The sequence below is a fragment of the Lithobates pipiens genome, unplaced genomic scaffold, assembly GCF_037356315.1.
Source record: "Lithobates pipiens isolate NorthernLeopardFrog02 unplaced genomic scaffold, aLitPip1_a1.2 Scaffold_22, whole genome shotgun sequence".
Lineage (NCBI taxonomy): Eukaryota > Metazoa > Chordata > Amphibia > Anura > Ranidae > Lithobates > Lithobates pipiens.
The window spans coordinates 152196672-152216704 of record NW_027507784.1 but is presented as its reverse complement, the minus strand read 5'-3'; the positions used below and the strand labels follow the sequence as shown (position 1 = coordinate 152216704).

The 20033-nt window shown below is 43.2% G+C and overlaps 1 protein-coding gene across 2 annotated transcripts in view; it reads right to left on the bottom strand.

The window, feature by feature from the left end:
• CUNH2orf80 (chromosome unknown C2orf80 homolog) overlaps window positions 1-20033 on the bottom strand; it is a 158568-nt gene that overhangs the window by 35346 nt on the left and 103189 nt on the right. For both annotated transcript variants that reach the window (XM_077448466.1, XM_077448465.1), the window contains exons 3-4: window positions 15974-16055; window positions 2040-2122 (exon numbers count right to left, since the gene is read on the bottom strand). In XM_077448466.1, the coding sequence (XP_077304592.1) occupies window positions 2040-2122; window positions 15974-16055 (165 nt within the window). The remainder of the gene's footprint in view (window positions 1-2039; window positions 2123-15973; window positions 16056-20033) is intronic.

Genomic DNA, 20033 nt, shown 5'->3' with positions numbered 1-20033 from the left:
ATATTTCATAGTCTGCCAATCTCACCCACACCCTCCTATATTTGTCGTTTACACAAAGGGTATCCCTCAGAGTCTTGCATGCTAATAAGCGTGCTTCATGGGTACGAAATACCCACTTCCTCAGGTTCTGTGAAACTGCATCAAAAGCATGCATCTATATTAAGGCATCTTATTATTTTGCAGTTTTCTACATAATTTACCAATGTATACCCAGTCATACAATATTGGCTTTTGGATTTGGATGATAGGATAAGGAACTTGGGGACCATCACCACACCCCCCCTCCCCCAGGAAGTGGCCTGGTGAAGAAAGAGTGAGGGGCTGCACCAGTGAGCTCCGGTCTGAATCTTATCTTTTAATAGCAGCCTGTCCCCTCACTAGCCCCATGACAAGAAAGAGCAGATTAAGGGGTCTGGTGACTACTCCCAAATCAGCTTTTCACTGTCTGATTGGTGGGCCACCACAACACTCCACTCTGCAACCTAGTACTTAAGGTGACCAGATTTTTTAAATTTAATTCAGGGACATTTTTTTTTTTTAGTTATGTTAAATTCGTAATTTGCAAATAATAGTGGGACTACGATATTGCGGTGGACATTAAGTAACACTTTTGGCACTTTCTGGGAACCAGTGCTAAAAATATGCACACTGTCACTGTACTAATGACAGTAGCTGGGAATGGGTTAACATATAGGGTAATCAAAGGGTTAAATGTGTGCCTAGCAATTGTTTTCTCACTTTGGGGAGGTGCTTTTACTAAGGGAAAGCATAGATCCCTGTCCCAGGATCAATGTCTTCCATATTCATAGAACGGCGATCTACCTTGTTTACATAGGCAGACCACCGTTCTACCTGTGTACAGAATGATCGGCGGGTCCACCGATTGGCTCTGATACCCAGAATTGCAAGATTATGTACATTGCAGAAGAACATGCGAGCAGCACCAGCACATGATCATTAGAAAGGGGCACAGACAATGGAAAAATACACCCCCCCCCCCCCAAGCTAGTAGGAGCGGTGAAGCTGGAGTGTGTAATTCAGAAGTTTTATTTTTAATTCTGCACTGACTGTCTTTGAAATTGCCCAGGCCCCAGTTCAGATCCAATCCAGGAACAGACATCCTCAGTCTGAAGACTGTCCCCGATAACGTCTGGTCACCCCACTACTACCACTGTACAATGCAGGACTGTTGGCCTACATTTATGGTGACGAAGTCAGACTGTGACTCAGAGCACCTTGGAGAAGAGACTTCAGAGAACCACATCACGAAGGACTGCCGGAGTGAGAAATAAGATAAGTATTCTAGTTTATTTCCCTACTCCTGGACTTAAAGAGCATATACCCTTGCTGCGCAGGCAGGCACCACTAGAGTTTTTTCTTTTTTGTTGTTGCCTGATGTCTTATCAGCCCTAATTTACCCCTTCCTCCCATTCTCCCTTTAGTTATTATAGTGCGGCTGATTTTTATTTCTTTTTTCTATTTCTATTTTACTTAGGCCGCGTACACACGGGCGGACTGTTCGCCCAACTTTGTCCGCTGAACAGTGTTTGGGCGGACAGTCCGCTCGTGTGTGGGCTTTCAGCGGACAGTTTCAGCGGACAGTTGGACGGACAAGGTTTTTCGGAAATTCCGAAAAACTGTCCGCTGAAACCTTGTTTGAGCGAACAGTCCGCCCGTGTGTAGGCTTGTTCGTCAAACAAAGTTGCGCGCATGCTCAGAAAGGATTTTCACGCCGAAAGCTATAATGCAGTGTATAGGACGTCGTATTTTTCGTCCCGTCGTACGTGCCGTTCACGTCATCGCGCACGGTTTCAGCAAACTGTTCGTTCGTCGTGTGTGGGCATGTCCGTCCATGCTAAGTTTGAGCGGACTGTTTGCCGAAACTGTTGGACGGACAAAGTTGGGCGAACAGTCCGCGCGTGTGTACGCGGCCTTAGGCATCGCAAAGTGGTCATCTACAATTTTAATAATTTACACTTTTATGCTGAACTGAAAATAATACAATATTGAAAGTACAGAAATATAATAAAAATACTTACATTCTTTCTTTTCTAAATGCCTCATTGTTACTGGACGATCTAAGCCACTGCAATGCAACACCAATAGCCAGATCATAATGAGCCTAAGAACAAACAAAATAACAGTCTAATGTGAATAAAGTGTATATAAAGATAAAAACTGTTTTATTTTTAGTTTTGGATAGTATATTTAGACGTATAGGAGCCTTTGTAAAGTTTTTTTTGCTGCCTGTATCCCCACTAGGGAGATTCACCATCTATTTATACTAATGACCATTGTCATCAAGGCAGAAAGTGAGGGGAAATCTTCCAATGTGGTCAACTGTTTCAGTTACAATTGACTAAGGCTGGGTTCACACCATCCCCGCATTGGGTGCATCCTGGTTGACTGTTTCAAGTCCAATTTCAGCCCGAATTATGGGCTGAATTCGGACATGAAACAGATCAAAAGAGGCACAGCGTTTTTCTGCAAAACACACCAGACCTGCTGCAGAGATACATGAACCAGCTCCATAGAGATCCAGTCAAAATCTCCTGCTATTGCAAATTGGATGCGGGTTCAATTTGCAATGATGTGACCCCAGCCTTAGACGGAAACTCCCCTTAATGTTGGAGATTTATGCTGACTTCCTTCATACCTAGGGCAGGATGTAAAGATCTCATGCACACAGGACGTTTTGCAAACTCTCCTAAAAGCCTTTTCTCTTGGCAGAAGCGTTTTGGCAGAAAAAAATTGTAAACATGTGTAATGTGTTTAGACTTGTTTACAGGCGCCAAGTACTTGGGCTTAGTTAATTTCATTAGGGAAAAAATAATAATTTTCTGGCCACTGAAATATATTAACGCTCAAGTGCTAAATGTGGCTAGTGTTAACTCGCGTTTAGACATGTTAGCACGCATTTACAAGCGTCAAGCATTTTTCTGCCAAAAGGATGCTGGTCCTGGATGCATTGGCAGTGAGGTTTTTTTTCTGCTTCAGAGCCCCTGCAAATAAACACTGCTAAAAGCCTATGGGATTCTATTACTAAAGGAAAATAGATTGTACACTTTGCAAAGTGCAGTTGCACTCTGCAAGTGTGGTTACTCCAGAGCTCTGGAGCAATAGCTTTGCAGAGTGCAAGAGCAGGCTAACATGCTGGGAAGTTTAGAGGCAGGAAATAAGCATGACGTCCAAAGAAGCAGGAGCAAAAATGTCCAATGTGCATGAGGCTAAAGAGAAATTATGCCAAGGGGACACAGACATTAAAAAATACCCTGACAGAGGTTTTAACCCTTGCTTGCTCAGTCCAAAAGAGAAAAAAAAAGTTTTAGGCCCCTTTCACACTGGAACGGTGGGTCCGTTGACGGTAAAGCTCCACTATTTTTAGCAGTGCTTTACCGTCGTATTTGCAGAGGTATTCGGACGCTAGCGGAGCGCTTTTAACCCCGTGTATTAAAAGCAATAGAAAAAAATTGTAAAAAGGTGGAATTGTTCATGGTGACTAATCATACTTTTTTTTATAAATTGAAAGGTGAAACCTAAAAAAGGGTAGGCATGGTGCTGTTCTAGGGTGCAATATCGGCATGTGTTAGGATATCACAGTGCGACAATCTATGTGAACCTATATTAAATCTCAAGTGTAAATATGACTCACAATTCAATTGATTGAAGACAATAAATTAGCATGGTGAGCATTGATTCCCAGCATGCATGGACTTTTGTCCGACGAACTTGTGTACACACGATCGGAAAGTCCGACAGCAAAATTTGTTGGGGGAAAATTTGAGAACCTGCTAGCCAACATTTGATGGAGAATTCACACGGTAGGAATTTCATCCAACAAGCTCACATCCAACATTTATTGTCGGAAAATCCAATCATGTGTACAGGGCATCAGACTATAACTAAATTTGAAATTTGATGTCAAACTTGGTCTGTAGTACATGTTCATACCTCAATAATAACATTCGATTTTTCACTCCAGCAGTATATAATGAGTTTGGAAATTGTAGAGAAATGCTTAAATAATGCATTACAATTTAACTACACCCATTCGATTTTAGATGACTAAAATGCATTTCATCATCAGTGGTGGGGGAGTGGCCGGATGTGCAAGGTGCGGAGGGTGTGTGCGGAGATGTGAGTGAGCTGCTGACAGGATCTCTCCCTGTGTCTCCGATGCTCAGCGTATACTGGCTGGGAAGCTGGAGCGGTTGAGAGGCTGAGCGGTGACTGGCGGGACGCACGTAAAGTGACGAGACTGCGGAGACTCCGGAACTCGCCGAAGGGAGCCGAGACATTCCGAAAATTACCGGAAGCTGCCGAGTCCCGCCGAAGCTCGCCGAGTCTAGACGGAAGGACACGCTGTGTACTGCATGAGAGACACCCGCGGGATGTGCTACGGTCGGGTACTGTCTTGGGGGATACGCTGGGAGCGGTGAAAGGAGCTGCGTAAGGCCTTGGTGTGGAGAAGATCTCAAAAGCCCTGAGGTATGTGAAGAGGGACTGGGGGGACTGGACGGAGGCAGAGGAGTCAGGACAATTGATAGTAATGAAAGTGATACCTGTGCCCTCCACCCCAGACCCAGCTGCTCAGTGGTAAGAAGATTTGCGTATGTATGTATTAAAGCTGTGTATCAAGGGAGACTCCAACTCACATACTAGGTGGATTGATATCTTACCACCTCCAAGTACCCCAAGTTGGTTAATAATGGACAATCCGATCTGAGAAGCACAAAGTACAAGGTCTGTGTGAATGCCTGGACTGTTGTTGTTTTTTTTTTTTTACAAAATTGCATAAGCGCTGTATACCCTGTTTACAAAGATATCGGCATTGAACCACGATTTTAATGAAGGAAAAATGACTGATTTTGGCTGGACTTATATCTAGTTAGCCAACCCAGCATACGGGATTTTCTTGTCTCCCCCTCCTCCATTATAGTCTCCCCCCCCCCCCCTCCTTTTTGCCCTGGCTCCCTTTGATGTGTTAAAGAAACCTTTACCTTATTTTCCTAAGGTTCTCTGGGCCATAATATTGTTTTTTTTTTTTTTTCTCTCTCTCTCTCTCCACCGCTGTAATTGTGTTACCTTACTGATTAAAGCCTCCATCTTAGTAGTGATCCTGAATAAAAGATGTCAAGGCGCCGAGGAGAAGAACATGTGCCAGTGGAGAGTGAAGGGACACAACATCTTCGCTCCTCAAAAGAAAAGAACTTACAGGTAGCACAAGCAGCTGCAGCAAAATTAGAGCGGTACACTCGTACATTAGGCCAGTCTCCAATAAAAGGAGAGCAGTCGATATTACTGGGCCAACCTACACAAGTGAAGCCGCAACAGGGGGGCTCAGTGGATAGAAAAAGCCAGGGTCAACCCTCAGCATCAAATACTATCGGCGCACCAGGCCCAAAGAATGCAAGTATGCAAAACGTCGCTGGGAGAGTTATGTGGTCAGTTTAAAAGTATGAAGGAGGAGCTGTCACTGATCAGACAGGACATGCAAAAAGCAGCAGAAAGAACAGCACTGCTAGAAACAAGGATAAGTCAAATGGAAGATGATCTGTACCCAGTGCAGCAAGAAGTTAATAGCATGAGGAAACAACTAGTCAACCAATCTACCAGAATGGATGAAATAGATGAAATGGATGAAATAGAAAATAGACTCCGCAGAGATTACATAAGGATGTTGGGACTACCTGAGGGATGTGAAGGCCCCGATCCTATAAAATTCTTAGAATCATGGTTTATAGAAAAGTTTGGTAGATATAAAATTTCAGCTTTTTTCTCAATAGAAAGGGCTCATCGAGTTCCTTTTAAACCCCCACATCTGGGGGGTCGTCCCAGGCCAATGATCCTGAAATTTTTCAATTATAATGATAAAGTGGTACTGATGCGTAAGGCAAGGGACTTGGGTAATGTTATGTATGATGGTGTGAAGATTTATTTTTTCCCAGATTATTCGCCAGAATTACAGAGGCGTAGGGCTGAGTTCTTAGAGGTTAAACGTACCTTACGGTCCCATGGGATTACATACGCCCTCTTATACCCAGCGCGCTTGCGAATAGCGGCGCTGGGGGGAATACGGTTGTTTGAATCCCCGGGTGATGTAGTCTTATGGCTGGAGGCTAATAAAGAGTCATTATAGACATATTAGGGGGGGGGAGGGGTGAGGGGGGGGAGTGGGATTTCTTATGTTTCACTTTCTATTTTTGAGCATCTTTTCTGGAGCACGGGGAGAGAGATGGGGGTGGTTTAAATGAAGTATGAAACATTGATAGTAGGGGAGACAGGGCCAAAGGTTTTGGTAATTTTTGTCACTTGTTTATTATCACTTTTGGTTTTTGTCTTTTCCTTGGTGGAGGAAGAGTGTTATAAGAGTGGGGAAGTGAAGGAAGGGAAGGATGGTAGGGAGGAGTGTGAGAAGGCCATGTGTACCCCCTTAGGGGAATGCCTAGATAGGTGGTGGGTTGGGGGGTCGGGGTGGGAGGGGATTGTCAGGAATGGGTGGGAAGGGAGAGAGGGAGGAATGGGTCAAGTAATTTTGAATCTAGGGGATTACAAGAAGTTGAAGGTTGAACACTGTACAGCGGGTGCACAAATAGTAGTTAATTTGGAAGTTATTATTATAAAGATGATACACTTGTGGGGATTTTGTAATTTAGGAGGTTGGGGATGGAGCACGTATAGAATGAGATATTATAAGATACTTGTCAAAAAATTCGTATTTTCACCCCTTTGTCTACCTTATTGTTTCCTTATGTTGAATAATGCAGGATAAAATACTTAATGTTGCCTCCTGGAATATAAGAGGCCTGGGGAGCCCAATTAAATGAGCAGCGGTTTTCTCTATGTTGGAGAGGCACAGGATCGGACTGGCCTGTCTGCAGGAGACACATTTAACAAAATTAACCATACCCCAACTTAAAAATAGGAGGTACCAAAATCAGTATCATTCCACTTACACATCCTATTCGAGAGGAGTGAGCATGATGATAGGAACGGGTGTGAGGTTCTTTTGCAGACAGGCCAGTATTGATGAACTCGGTCGTTATGTCTTTTTATATTGTAGTTTGGAGGATAAACCTTATGTTCTGGCGGGTGTCTATGTACCGCCCCCGTTCAAGATGGAGGTGGTGTATAGACTTATGGATTTCTTGGTGGACAAGGAGGAGGTTCCAGTTATAATGTTGGGGGACTTTAATGAAGTGCTTGACAGGTGGGTTGATAGATTCCCCATTAAACTCCAATTGGGAGAGACAGGGTCAACAAGACTAAGTCACTTCCTGAGGGAAGTGGGACTGCTAGACATGTGGAGAGTGAGGAATGTGAACGTTAAGCAATATTCTTGTTTTTCAAGTTCGCATTCGACACTCTCCAGAATAGATCTGGCCCTGGGTAACGAGGAAGCGTTGCAAGATGTAAGGAACATAGAGTATTTGCCTAGAGGGATATCGGACCACTCATTATTGAAAATAGCACTGAGTATAGGGAAAAAAAAAATAGCGGGGGGCTGGAGAATAAGTCCATTTTGGCTCGAATTAATGAAGGATGTAGAAGAAATCCCAATAAGAATAAAAGAGTTTCTAGTATTTAATATAGATACGGCTCCAACTAATATAACATGGGACACATTAAAAGCGTATGTCAGAGGCATTTTGATTCATCAGGTAGCTAAAATTAAACAGAAATCTAGGAGCTGGGAGGAAAAGATTAGTAAGGAAGTAATAGAGGCAGAGGAGAACTATGTTAAAGAACCCACTTATGAAAAAAAAGGGATATGGTTGAATAAACAGCAGGGGTATAGATCATTAATTATTAAAAGGGAAGAAAATAAGTGGTTATTTCAGAAGCAACGTTATTTTGGAGAAGGAGAGAGTGTGGGTAGGATGTTGGCTCAGTTAGTAAAAACTAACTCCCCCCCATCTATAATTCCAGTGATTAAATCTACGAACGGGACAGTCCTCACAAATGGGAAGGAGATTGTAGAAACATTTAGGGCCTTTTATGAGGACCTATATAGAGCCAGAGGTCAGAGAAATTAAGAAGATATGGGTGTTTTTCTGGAGAAAGTGAAACTCCCAACCCTCACACAAGAGGAGAGGGAGGATTTGGAAGCCCCTTTAACCTTGAGTGAGATACAGCAGGCGGTGTTAGGTATGGCCAACCAAAAATCTCCAGGGCCAGATGGCCTTCCGGTGGAGATATACAGTGGTGTGAAAAAGTGTTTGCCCTCTGGGCCAAAATTCCTCCAGGACGCTGTAAAAGCCTCATTGCACGTTATCGCAAACGCTTGGTTGCAGTTGTTGCTGCTAAGGGTGGCCCAACCAGTTATTAGGTTTAGGGGGCAATCACTTTTTCACACAGGGCCATGATGGTTTGGATTTTTTTTCACCTTTAATAATAAACACCTTCATTTACAAATTGCATTTTGTGTTTACTTGTGTTGTCCTTGACTATTGTTTAAATTGGTTTGATGTTCCGAAACACTTAAGTGTGACAAACATGCAAAGGAACAGGAAATGAGGAAGGGGGCAAACACTTTTTCACATCACTGTATAAAAAATATAGTGAAATCTTACTCCCAGAATTACTTAGGACTTTAAAGGGGGCAAAGTTAGAGGGGAGATTACCCGCATCCATGAGGGAGGCGACCATTATTGTAATACCTAAAGAAGGGAAAGATCCCCAAGAGGTAGCCTCATATAGGCCGATATCACTCTTATGTTCCGACGCTAAAATATTAGCTAAGGCACTGTCAAATAGGTTAAATAAGGTAATTAAGAGGCTTATACATATAGATCAGACAGGTTTCATTGCAGGACGATCAACCAGTATGAACATAAGAAGGGCATTTTTAAACATTCAGGCTCCTCCGGTGGGTGTGGGCTCGAGGGCCATCCTGTCCTTGGACATGACAAAGGCTTTTGACAGTTTAGAGTGGGAGTACTTGTGGCATGTCCTGGAGGGGTGTGGGTTCGGCCCCACATTCATCGGATGGATTAAAATGATGTACAGTGCCCCCAGTGCGAAAGTGAGAATAAATAAAGAACAATCTGAAAGGATAGAAATGAGCAGAGGGACAAGGCAGGGGTGCCCACTTTCCCCGCTGCTCTTCGCTATCGCAATGGAGCCGCTGGCGATTGCTATCAGATCAGAATCTGGGATATTAGGGTTTCAAATGGAAGAGGGTAGGGAGGAAAGGATCGCATTATATGCGGATGATGTTCTCCTATTTTTAGGGGACACTTGTCAATCCCTGGTAAGGGCAATTAAATTAGTGGAAAATTTTGGAGGATTTACGGGTTTAACAATAAATTGGGGAAAGTCAGAGTTGCTTCAATTAGACAACCCAGGCGTGGGGATTGCAACGGGGATACCGTGGTTAGAGGTGGTAGAGGTAATGAAATACCTCGGCATATATTTAACAGCAGACCTAGAGCAGTATGTTGATAAAAACTTGGTTCCGTTATTGGGTAAATTTAAGCGAAGCTGTGATGCCTGGAGTCGACTCCCACTGTCAGTAGCGGGCAGATGTAGTCTGATAAAGATGATATGGTTGCCACAATTGTTATATGCCCTGCATAATGCCCCAGTGTGGATAGGGAAAAAGTGGTTTAAAAAATTTGAGACCCTCTTTCGGAAGTTAATCTGGAAGGGGGGACAGGCGAGAATTCGACTCCAGGCATTACAGCAGTCAACGGACAGGGGGGGATTAGCGGTGCCCAGCCCCAGGAATTATTATCTAGCAGCTCTCAGGAGGGGGAGGTTAACCCAAATGGCAGAGCAATGCTGATAGGAGCCCCACATAAAACCGTGGTGGAGGCACTAGAGGCAAGTTCTTTTCACCGTAAGGACCCCATAACAAACATGGTAAGCAAAGTATGGAGAACGGTAAAAAAGCTGCTGGGATGTAAAGGATGGTCAGAATACACCCCACTGTGGGATAATATGAATCTGCAAGAAGTACTGTCAATTGGGAAAATTAGCACCTGGGAGAAGAAGAGTATAACTAGGTTAAGTCAAATTTATGATGGCAGAATTCTGAAAACATTTATGGACTTAAAAAGGGAATTTGATATACCGCAAAAGACATTTTACCGATATTTGCAGCTCCGGCACGCCGTTTGGCCCACAGATACCTGAATGGGACAAGATATCCCTACCCCAGGAGATAATTAAAATAGATAAACCCCGGGGAGCTATATCCGCCCTTTATGAATTATTATGTAAGACTCCTGAAATAGAATCGGGCTTAGTTAAGCAAAAGAAGAAGTGGGAGGAGGACATAGGTGAAATCACAGAGGAACAGTGGAAGAGAATACTGGAACTGGGACCATGGGTATCGGTCTCCCCATCACAGAAAGTGTCACATTTAATGTTGATATATAGGGCCTATTTCACTCCCAAGAGGCTGCTACTATTTGGAAGGAGGTCGGACGCCGACTGCCCTAGATGCCGAGGATATGGGGATCTTATGCACATGATGTGGAGGTGCCCAAAGCTGTTTCGATATTGGGAAGGAATAGTAGAAATCATAAATAAAACCTTTGGGACTAAGCTGGACCTAGACCCTAAAACCTGTATATTAGGATATAGGAAAATAACGGGAGAACAAAAAAATACTACGCTGGCAGTTATACGGTGTTTATTTCAAGCGCGGAAATTAATCGCGCAGAAATGGCAGTCCGAGAGAGCGCCTCTTCTGAGTGAATGGACCCAAGTCATTAATAATTTAATTTGGAAGGAGAAGACTGTATACATACGCATGGGAAACTTTAGAGGGTTTGAGAAAATATGGAGGCCCTGGTTGAATGAAATAGGGTACCCACCTGATCAATAAAAAAATGGATGAAGAATAGGGTAACTTAAAAACTACGGAGGGTAAAATTGGAAGCTTGTGTTCAACCTGGAGGGGGGGTGCTGGGGGGGGGAGGACGGGTTGGGGGGGGGAGGGGAGGAGGGAGTAATAAAATGCTGGTCAAATGAAAACAGAAAATGTTGAAGTTACCCAACAAAAGAAAAATTCTTGTTACTGTTTTGTATATAATCTGTTCTTATATTATGAAACTTTTACTTTTTTTTGTATGAAGGAAAATAAATAAAAAGAACTTAAATAAAAATAAAATTATTTTAGTTGACTAAAATGTCCTGGAGATTTAATCGACTAAATACGACTAAAACAAAACAATTGCAGAAGACTAAAATGGGACTAAAACTAAAATGCCATTTTAGTGCTAAGATTAATACCACATGATAGGAAATGCTGCCAGCAAAAGAAAAAAATGTGTATGCTCCATTGGACTTGATTGAGAGCAGGTTCTCAATTTTTCGGTCGGAAAAAGTTCCAATCTGAAATTCTGATCGTCTGTACAAATTCCAACACGCAAAATTCTTACGCATGCTCGGAAACAATTCGACACATGCTCGAAAGCATTGAACTGAATTTTCTCGGCTCGTCATTCTGTTGTACGTCATCGCGTTTTTGGCGGTCAAAGGTTCATAGAACTTTTGTGTGATCGTGTGTATGCAAGCCTAGTTTTAGCGGAATTCCGTCGGAAAAAACATCCAAGTTTTTTCCGACGAAAAATACGCTTGTGTGTATGGGGCATAAGACTAAAACTAAATATAAATTTTCTGCAAAAGTTAACACTGACCACAAGCTCGGACCTAGAGATTGCTGCACAGTGGCAGATACTTTGAAAGTGAGATAACCCTGTGTGGGGTTCGGGTGAGTGCAATACCAATAGGGGGCACCACAAGGATCACAAAAGCAGGGATTTGAAGAGCACCTGTCACTTTATATTTCATCATTTGGATTGATTAATGGACAATATATGATAACAGATTATAAAGCGGCCACAGAATTTTTTTTTCAGGCATCCCATCATAATGCATTAATAACCCAAATAAAGTAGTAGGGACTGCTCAGATAGTTGCAGTGTAGTGAAATGAGACCGTGTTAGTAATCTTTACATTAGTGTATAGCTAGAGCAGGGACAGTTCAGATAGCGTCAGTGTAGTGACGGTTGAATGTGTTATTGCCAGTTTAATGCCCTTTATTTCTGTGTCCGTTACTGCCAGTTTAACGCTATATTGTGTGCGTTACTGCCAGTTTAACGCCATTTATTTCTGTGTCCGTTACTGCCAGTTTAACGCCATTTACTTATCTGTAACGTTACTGCCAGTTTTAATGCTATATCGTTTTGTGTGAGTTACTGCCAGTTTAACACCATATAGTTCTGTGTGCGTTACTGCCAGTTTAACGCCATATAGTTTTGTATGCGTTACTGCCAAGTTAACGCCATATTGTTTAGTATGCGTTGCTGCCAATTTAACGCCATATTGTTTTGTCTGCATTACTGCCAAGTTAACACCATATCGTTTTGTGTGCATTACTGCCAATTTAAAGCCATATAGTTCTGTGTGCGTTACTGCCAGTTTAACACCATATAGTTTTGTGTGTTACTGCCAGTTTAACGCCATTTACTTCTGTGTGTTATCTGCCTTAAAACACGTAATTTCCTGTCGGGAAATAACGCAATTTTAGCTCACAGTAACGCACTGACTCCTGGGAAATGAGGACTCACATTTCCCAGGCACACAGGCATGGGAGGAAGTGATGTTGAGTGCCGCAGACCCGGAAGTGGCAGATTAGAAGCTAGTACATAGCAACAGGGTGTTTCTGGTAAGTAATAATTTTTTTTTTACACCCAAATGTTTCTTAATACTATGAAAGGACTGTGAATATGTAAAAATGTTTTTCAGGGTGGAACTCCGCTTTCATTTTCACTTGAATTGTATATAACCACGATATTAATTTAGCATATTATGTATTATTAGCACTATATTACACAAGTGAAGCACTTTGCACTTGGCATTTTATGCACATTTATATATATTTTTTATGCAAATGTATTGCCTTTAATCATTCGAATTGTGAGTCATGTTTACACTTGAGACCTAATATAGGGTCACATAAATTGTCGCACTGTGATATCCAACACATGCAGATATTGCACCCTAGAACAGAGCCATACCTACCTTTTTTCATTTTTCACTTGCATTTTACATTCCACCTGGGTGGTTGTCCCGGTAAGGGCAGCAGTTCATTTCTAATAATACCTATAGTCAAAAGTGCAGGACCACCTATACACTTCACATTTAAAGGTGAATCCTAATTAGCCCAAAAGGACAGGAAGGATAAATAAGAAGGGTAAGGGCAAGTTATAAGCAGGCCCAGGTGTCCAGGATGAATGATGACCCTCCTTTTATCTAGTCTCCTCTAAAGCAGGTGTGCCAAACTCAAATGAAACAGCAAGGTACTGTAAACTGAGTTGAGTTAATTTTCATGAAGTCCACAAAATTTTTCCTGAGGGCCACACCGAGAGTCGTAATAGAAATATATTAACACTTTTATGCAATTCATATCCACCACTGATGACATAGGAACAATCATCACACAACATAATATAAATTGTTAAGGTATTTGATCACAGCATTTTTGGTCACAGCTTTCCCTCTCAAATCTGAGGTGTTACGTGGCTGGTGGAGTGAGTAAAAGTCAAATGCTAGAGTTGGCTTAATTGTACATTGGGCCATTTACTTGTTTTGCAAGTTTAGGTACTGAATCATTAATAGTTTGTGGCAGGATGCCCAAGTAAGGCCGCGTACACACGCGGGGACTGTTCGCTCAACTTTGTCCGTCAAACAGTTTCAGCGGACAGTCCGCTCAAAATTAACATGGACGGACTTGCCCACACACGACGAACGAACAGTCCGCTGAAACCGTGCGCGATGACGTGAACGGCACGTACGACGGGACGAAAAATACGACGTCCTATACACTGCAATGCAAACTTCGGCGTGTAAATCCTTTCTGAGCATGCGCGGAACTTAGTTTGACGAACAAGCCTACACACGAGGGGACTGTTCGCTGAAACAAAGTTTCAGCGGACAGTTTTTCGGAATTTCCGAAAAACTTTGTTCAGCAGACTGTCCGCTGAAACTGTCCGCTGAAAGCCCACACACGAGCGGACTGTCCGCCGAAACACTGTTCAGCGGACAAAGTTGAGCGAACAGTCCCCGCGTGTGTACGCGGCCTAAGCCTCTGAGCTTAACCTTTTATGACAGGGGCTAAATTGGCTCCCGATAAAAAATAAACATACACTCTTCCCTTCAAAAGGGATTTTGGGGATTATGTCATGTCTTGACTTGTTCACTTCTTTATGTACATTTCTTATTGTATTATTAGGCCTCTTGCACATGATACTCCTGTTTGAGCATCTACTTTTCCAGATGTTTTTTTTTGTATGTATTTACGTGCATTTTCACGTTTATGCATTTGCCTTCTCATTCTGCACAATATGTAAATAGGCATTTGCGTGCATTCTTGCGTGCATTATTTACTGACCAGAAAAGCAGATTTTTCTATTTATTTATTTTTTACTGAAGAATGCACATCGCTTGTTTACGTACCTGTGTGCATAGGCACATTACAATTAATGGGCTGCATTTTAACTCAGTAAAGAAAAAAAAAAGTTGTACTGAGCTTTTTCAAGCTGCAGTGGGCAAGAGGCCTTACAATATTTTTCACGCTGTGGTTGATACTTATTAACCACTTGCCGACCGCAGCACGAACATTTACGTCTGCAGAATGGCACGGACAGGCAAATGGGTGTACTGGTACGTTCTTTTAAATTTTCCGCACTGTGGTCACGAGCTCCGTGAGTGTGATCGTGGGTCCCGCGGACGCGATGTCCACGGGGATACCCGCGATCGTCTCGGGGGGGGGGAAGAAGGGGGAAATGCTGATGTAAACAAGCATTTCCACATTCTGCCTAGTGACACTGACACCAATCACAGCTCCCCGTGATCGGGAGCGGTGATCAGTGTTATGTCACACATAGCCCATCCCCCCCACAGTTAGAATCACTCCCTAGGACACACTTAACCCCTAAAGGCGCCCCCTAGTGGTTAACCCCTTCACTGCCAGTCCCATTTAAGCAGTAATCAGTGCCTTTTTAAACGCGCTGATCGCTGTATAAATGTAAATGGTCCCAAAATAGCGCCAAAAGTGTCCAATGTGTCTGCCATAATGTCACAGTCCCAATAAAAATCGCAGATTGCCGCCATTACTAATAAAAAATGATTACTAAAAGTGCCAAAAAACTATGCCCTATTTTGTAGACGCTATAACTTTTGCACAAACCAATCAATAAATGCTTATTGCGATTTTTTTATTTTTTTACCAAAAATATAGAAGAATATGTATTGGCCTAAACTGAGGGAAAAAAATGTTTATATATTTTTTGTGGATATTTATTATAGCAAAAAGTAAAAAATATAGTGTTTTGTTCAAAATTGGCGCTCTTCTTTTGTTTATAGCGCAAAAAATAAAAACCACAGAGGTGATCAAATACCACCAAAAGAAAGCTCTATTTGTAGGGAAAAAATGACGTCAATTTTGTTTGGGAGCCACGTGGCACGACCGCGCAATTGTCAGTTAAATCGGCGCAGTGCCGAATCGCAAAAAAAATTCTGGTCTTTGGGCAGCCTAATGGATCGGGGCTGAAATGGTTAAAGTATCAACCCAGTCGAAAACAACAATTTAACAATTTCTTTTTGGTTATTTATGGCAATGTCTCTTTAGCCCATGTTCACATTGGGCCGATTTGGCATGCGATTTGACATGTCAAATCGCATGCCAAATCTGAGCCTATTGCCGGCAGTGGCACAGTCCAAATCGGTGCAATTTCCAAAAGTAGTTTCTGCACTACTTTTGGCGACTTTAGGAGCCATTTCAATAGACATTTCTGCATAAACCCGCACAGATCTCAGTCAAACCGACCCCAAAGTCGGACTGAAATGCCGGTTTGAAATCATGTCAGTTCAGCTGAAACCCACCCTCAGTGGGAACCTATGCTTAAAGAGAGAACTAAATGTTGCCCCAGTCATATGTTTACAATGTATTTTTGTTTACCAGGTCATCCAGGCATGAGGATTCCTTCTTGCCTTTTGGGTCAAACTCCTTTTCTCGAAGAGTAGTGCTAACGTAGTCACCCCTTTAAAATAAAATGTGTAAAAAGAGGATTTTTATTTACATATACTAATGGGTAAATTCACATTTGTACACTTGTGGAAGGTGATATTTGCACAGTAGCCAGTTCTGTTAAATTTCCATGCTTAGCAGGGATAAACTTTGCATATATGTAAAAATATATACATTTAAATGGCTCAAAGTGAGACTGAACTTCAAAAACGTGAACATTTGCTATATTGTAGGAGATATTTAGAGATGTTAAAGGCTAATTTCACTTTTTAAAAATAAGTGCATATGTTTTTGCATTATTTTTATTGTGTTGTCAGACTTCTGCACAGTCTTCAAACAGCTTTGTGCCTGTACCTGTTATGCCGCATACACGCGACCGGACTTTTCAACGGACTTGGTCCGGCGGACAATCCGACGGACTTTGCAGCTGAGGTCCGCCGGACTTTCAAACGGACTTGGCCACACATGATCACTCCAAAAGTTTGACGGATTCACACGTGCTGACGTAGAATAAGCAAGTTCATAGCTAGTAGCCAATAGCTGCCCTAGCATTGGTTTTAGTCCGTTGGACTAGCACACCGACGACCAGATTTTTCGACCAGACTCGAGTCCATCGGAAAGATTTGAAGCAAGTTTTATTTCTGGGTCCACCGGACTTTTGGGAAGAAAAAGTCTGCTTGAGCCCACACATGATCGAATTGTCCGACGGATTCCAGTCCGCCGGACCAAGTCCATCGAAAAGTCCAGTCGTGTGTACATGGCATTAGTTTCAGAGCTGCAGGCAGGGGCCTTGCTAGGTCTACAAAAGAGCTGGGGCTGGAGCCCATAGCAGCGTAGTAAAGAAAGTCATATGCTTGGGCGGGCATACACACATATATGCAGTAATATATATGTGTGTGTGTGTGTGTGTGTGTGTGTGTATATCCCAGAGCATCCCCCCTTACATCAGGGTCCCCAGAGAGCGTCCTACTTACATCAGAGACCCCAGAAAGCCCCCTCTTGCATCAGGGTCCCCAGAGTGCCCCCCACTTACATCAGGATTCCCAGAGAGCCCCCTTTACCTTAGGGTCCTCAGAGAGTCTCCCCCTTAAAATCAGGGTCCCCTGAGAGCCTCCCCCTTAAAATCAGGGTCCCCTGAGAGCCTCCCCCTTGCACCAGGATACCCAGAGAGCCCCCCCACTTAAATCAGGGTCTCCAGAGAGCCTCCCCTCCCCTTTGGGACCCCTGTAGAGACTCTGGGCTATGGGGTCCAGATTCAGGGCTATAGCCCCAAAAGCCGCCCCCTAGTGACGCCACTGGCTGCAGGAAGACTGTATAGACTCAGCGCCCTCGCACTCCACTGAAATTAGTCCTTCTGCTGAGATGGGACTTGTCGTTTTCTCATTTACAGATTCCAGTGAAGCGGCTGTGCAGGCGGAATGTATAAAATGTGACAGCAGGTGCAAAGAGTGGGTCTACCTCCCACTGTCTCAGAAAGGACAGGGGGGCTTATCCTTTAATTATGCTTAAAGGGTTGTAAAGGTACGTGTTTGCATCCTATGCATTAAGGTGAAAAAAACACCTGGCAGTCACCGGCCCCCTAGTCCCCCCGGTTTACTTACGTGAACCCCTTCATTCAGTCGGCGGGGATGCGCTGGCTTCTTCTCCATGGGCTCCTGACTCTTGATTGGATAGATAGTAGCACAGCCATTGGCTCCCGCTGCTGTCAATCAAATACAATGATGCGGGCGCCGAGGGGGTGGGGCTGAGTCTGGCATTCTGTGTCTATAGACACAAATGCTGGACTTGGGAGTGCATCCGCAAGGTAACCCCGCTCGGGAAGTGCTTCTCCAAGGAGGTTATCAGATGTGGCAAGAGCCGCCGGGGGACCCCAGAAGAGCAGGTTCGGGGCCACTCTGTGAAAAACGAGCTGCACAGTGAAGGTAAGTATAACATGTTTGTTATTTAAAAAAAAAATAAAAAATACCCTTATAATCACTTTAAGCAGTACCCTAAAAATCTACCTTTTGTCTAAAATTTCTCCTGCATAATAGCAGTGCTGTTCCTGGTATGTGAGAGTGCCTAGATACCCTTGTGCCTACATTTTTATAGCTGTATACCTGCAGTGTGGGAGCTAGAGTACTATTGCATCTAGATTGTCTCACCAGATGTGGAATGAGATTTGGTGATATCACAATTGTGCCGGTCACTGTTCACCTTGCTTGAAGGCTCTGATATGTCTGAGAGACAGGCAAACCAGCAGCCCACTGACTCCCGATCATCGAACAGCCGTTGGCTGAGAGGAACGTATGGAGTGTTCTGGTGGAGGGGGCCGTCCCCCCGTCGGAACACAATAGAACAGCAGGGGAGATCACTGTACTAACATTGGATTGTTAGTACAGCTTCTCCTACCTGAGCTGTCAGTTTTTTTTGTTGAAGTATGTACTAGACCTTAGGCATAGTAGATCAATTAATTGGGCAAAGATAAAAGAGACTATAGGCAATTAACCCCATGTAAGCCATGCTTACACAGATCTAAGTCTGTGATTTTTTTGTACATTATTCTGTTAAGGGGAGAAGGTGACAATACCTCCCCTGGACTGTAAAAAATATGTCATATATGAACAGTGCAGGCATTAATACATATTTCCTCTACTGCTCTGCATTATTTTTATGTATCTGCAGGGCTGGGCCAAGGAGTAGGCAGAAGAGACACTACTTTGGGTGCTTCAGCAGGAAAGGGGTGCAGAAGGGCAAAACATGCTACTGATGTAGTTCACAGCTCATGATAGGGGAAACATTGTGACCTTTTTTTTTTTGGATTGCTAAAGGACCTCGTCCAGGCACTGTCTTCTCTTTTAAGATTTCTTTCTTCTGTTTTCACCTGGTAATCCAGACAGTAAGTGTGTTGTTTTTTAAAAGAACAAGCTCTCCGGCAAAATGTATCAGTTGCAGAGATGAGACAAACCATTTAACTCTGATGGGGGTGCTTACAATGATAAGAATGTACTTATTTATGTAAAATCTTTAGACCAAAAGGAAACAACCTGTTGCCATAACTGCTTATAAAGTACTAGCTGGAGTTTGGCTTCAATTTGTTAGTACATCTGCTAGTACATCTAACACTCCTCTCCCCCCAAGATTAACAATGCTGCTGTTGAATGATGCCCCCTGTGCTCATTCATTCAGAGTGGGGGCACTGTAATACAGATGGTGTGTTACTGGCGAGATCACCAGATGAAAACAGAAGTGAGGGGATAGGGCTTAAATGAGAAGTACAACCAAAGCTCTTTTGGCTATACTTCTCCTGTGGCTCATAGGAGTGCAGTTTGTTCTGCACCCCTATGACCCATTTTCAGACAACAGCAGGCTGAAGCACGCCGTCGGCTGACATCAAAGAGATGGTTCAAGCTGGGGCAAGATCGCAACAATTTGGTTGGGATCCACCCACAACCATAGACCAGCTCAGCGTCTCTCTATATAACTATAATTTGCACATCATTTATTTTGCCAATGCTGTCTGATGCCCTGAACACACGTTCGAACTTTCTAACGGAAAATGTGCGATTGGATCGTGTTGTTGGAAAATCACGATCGTGTGTGGGCTCCATCATACTTTTTCAATCAGAATTTCCAACATACAAAGTTTGAGAGCTGGATCTAAAATTTTCCAACAAAATAATCAGATCGTTTAAATTCCGATCGTGTGTAGACAATTCCAACGGACAAAGTGCCATGCATGCTCAGAATAAATTATGAGATGAAAGCTATTGGCTACTGGCACGTTTATAGTCCCGTCGTACGTGTTGAACGTCACCGCGTTCGGAACGATGGGATTTTCCAACAACTTTGTGCAACCGTGTGTATGCAAGACAAGTTTGGGTCAAAATCCGTCGGAAAAAATCCGACGGACTTTGTCGTTGTCGGAAAGTCCGACCGTGTGCACAGGGCATAATTCTGTTGGCAGCCAAACCACTTTTACTGTAAATAGCCCCATCCTCTGCTGACTATA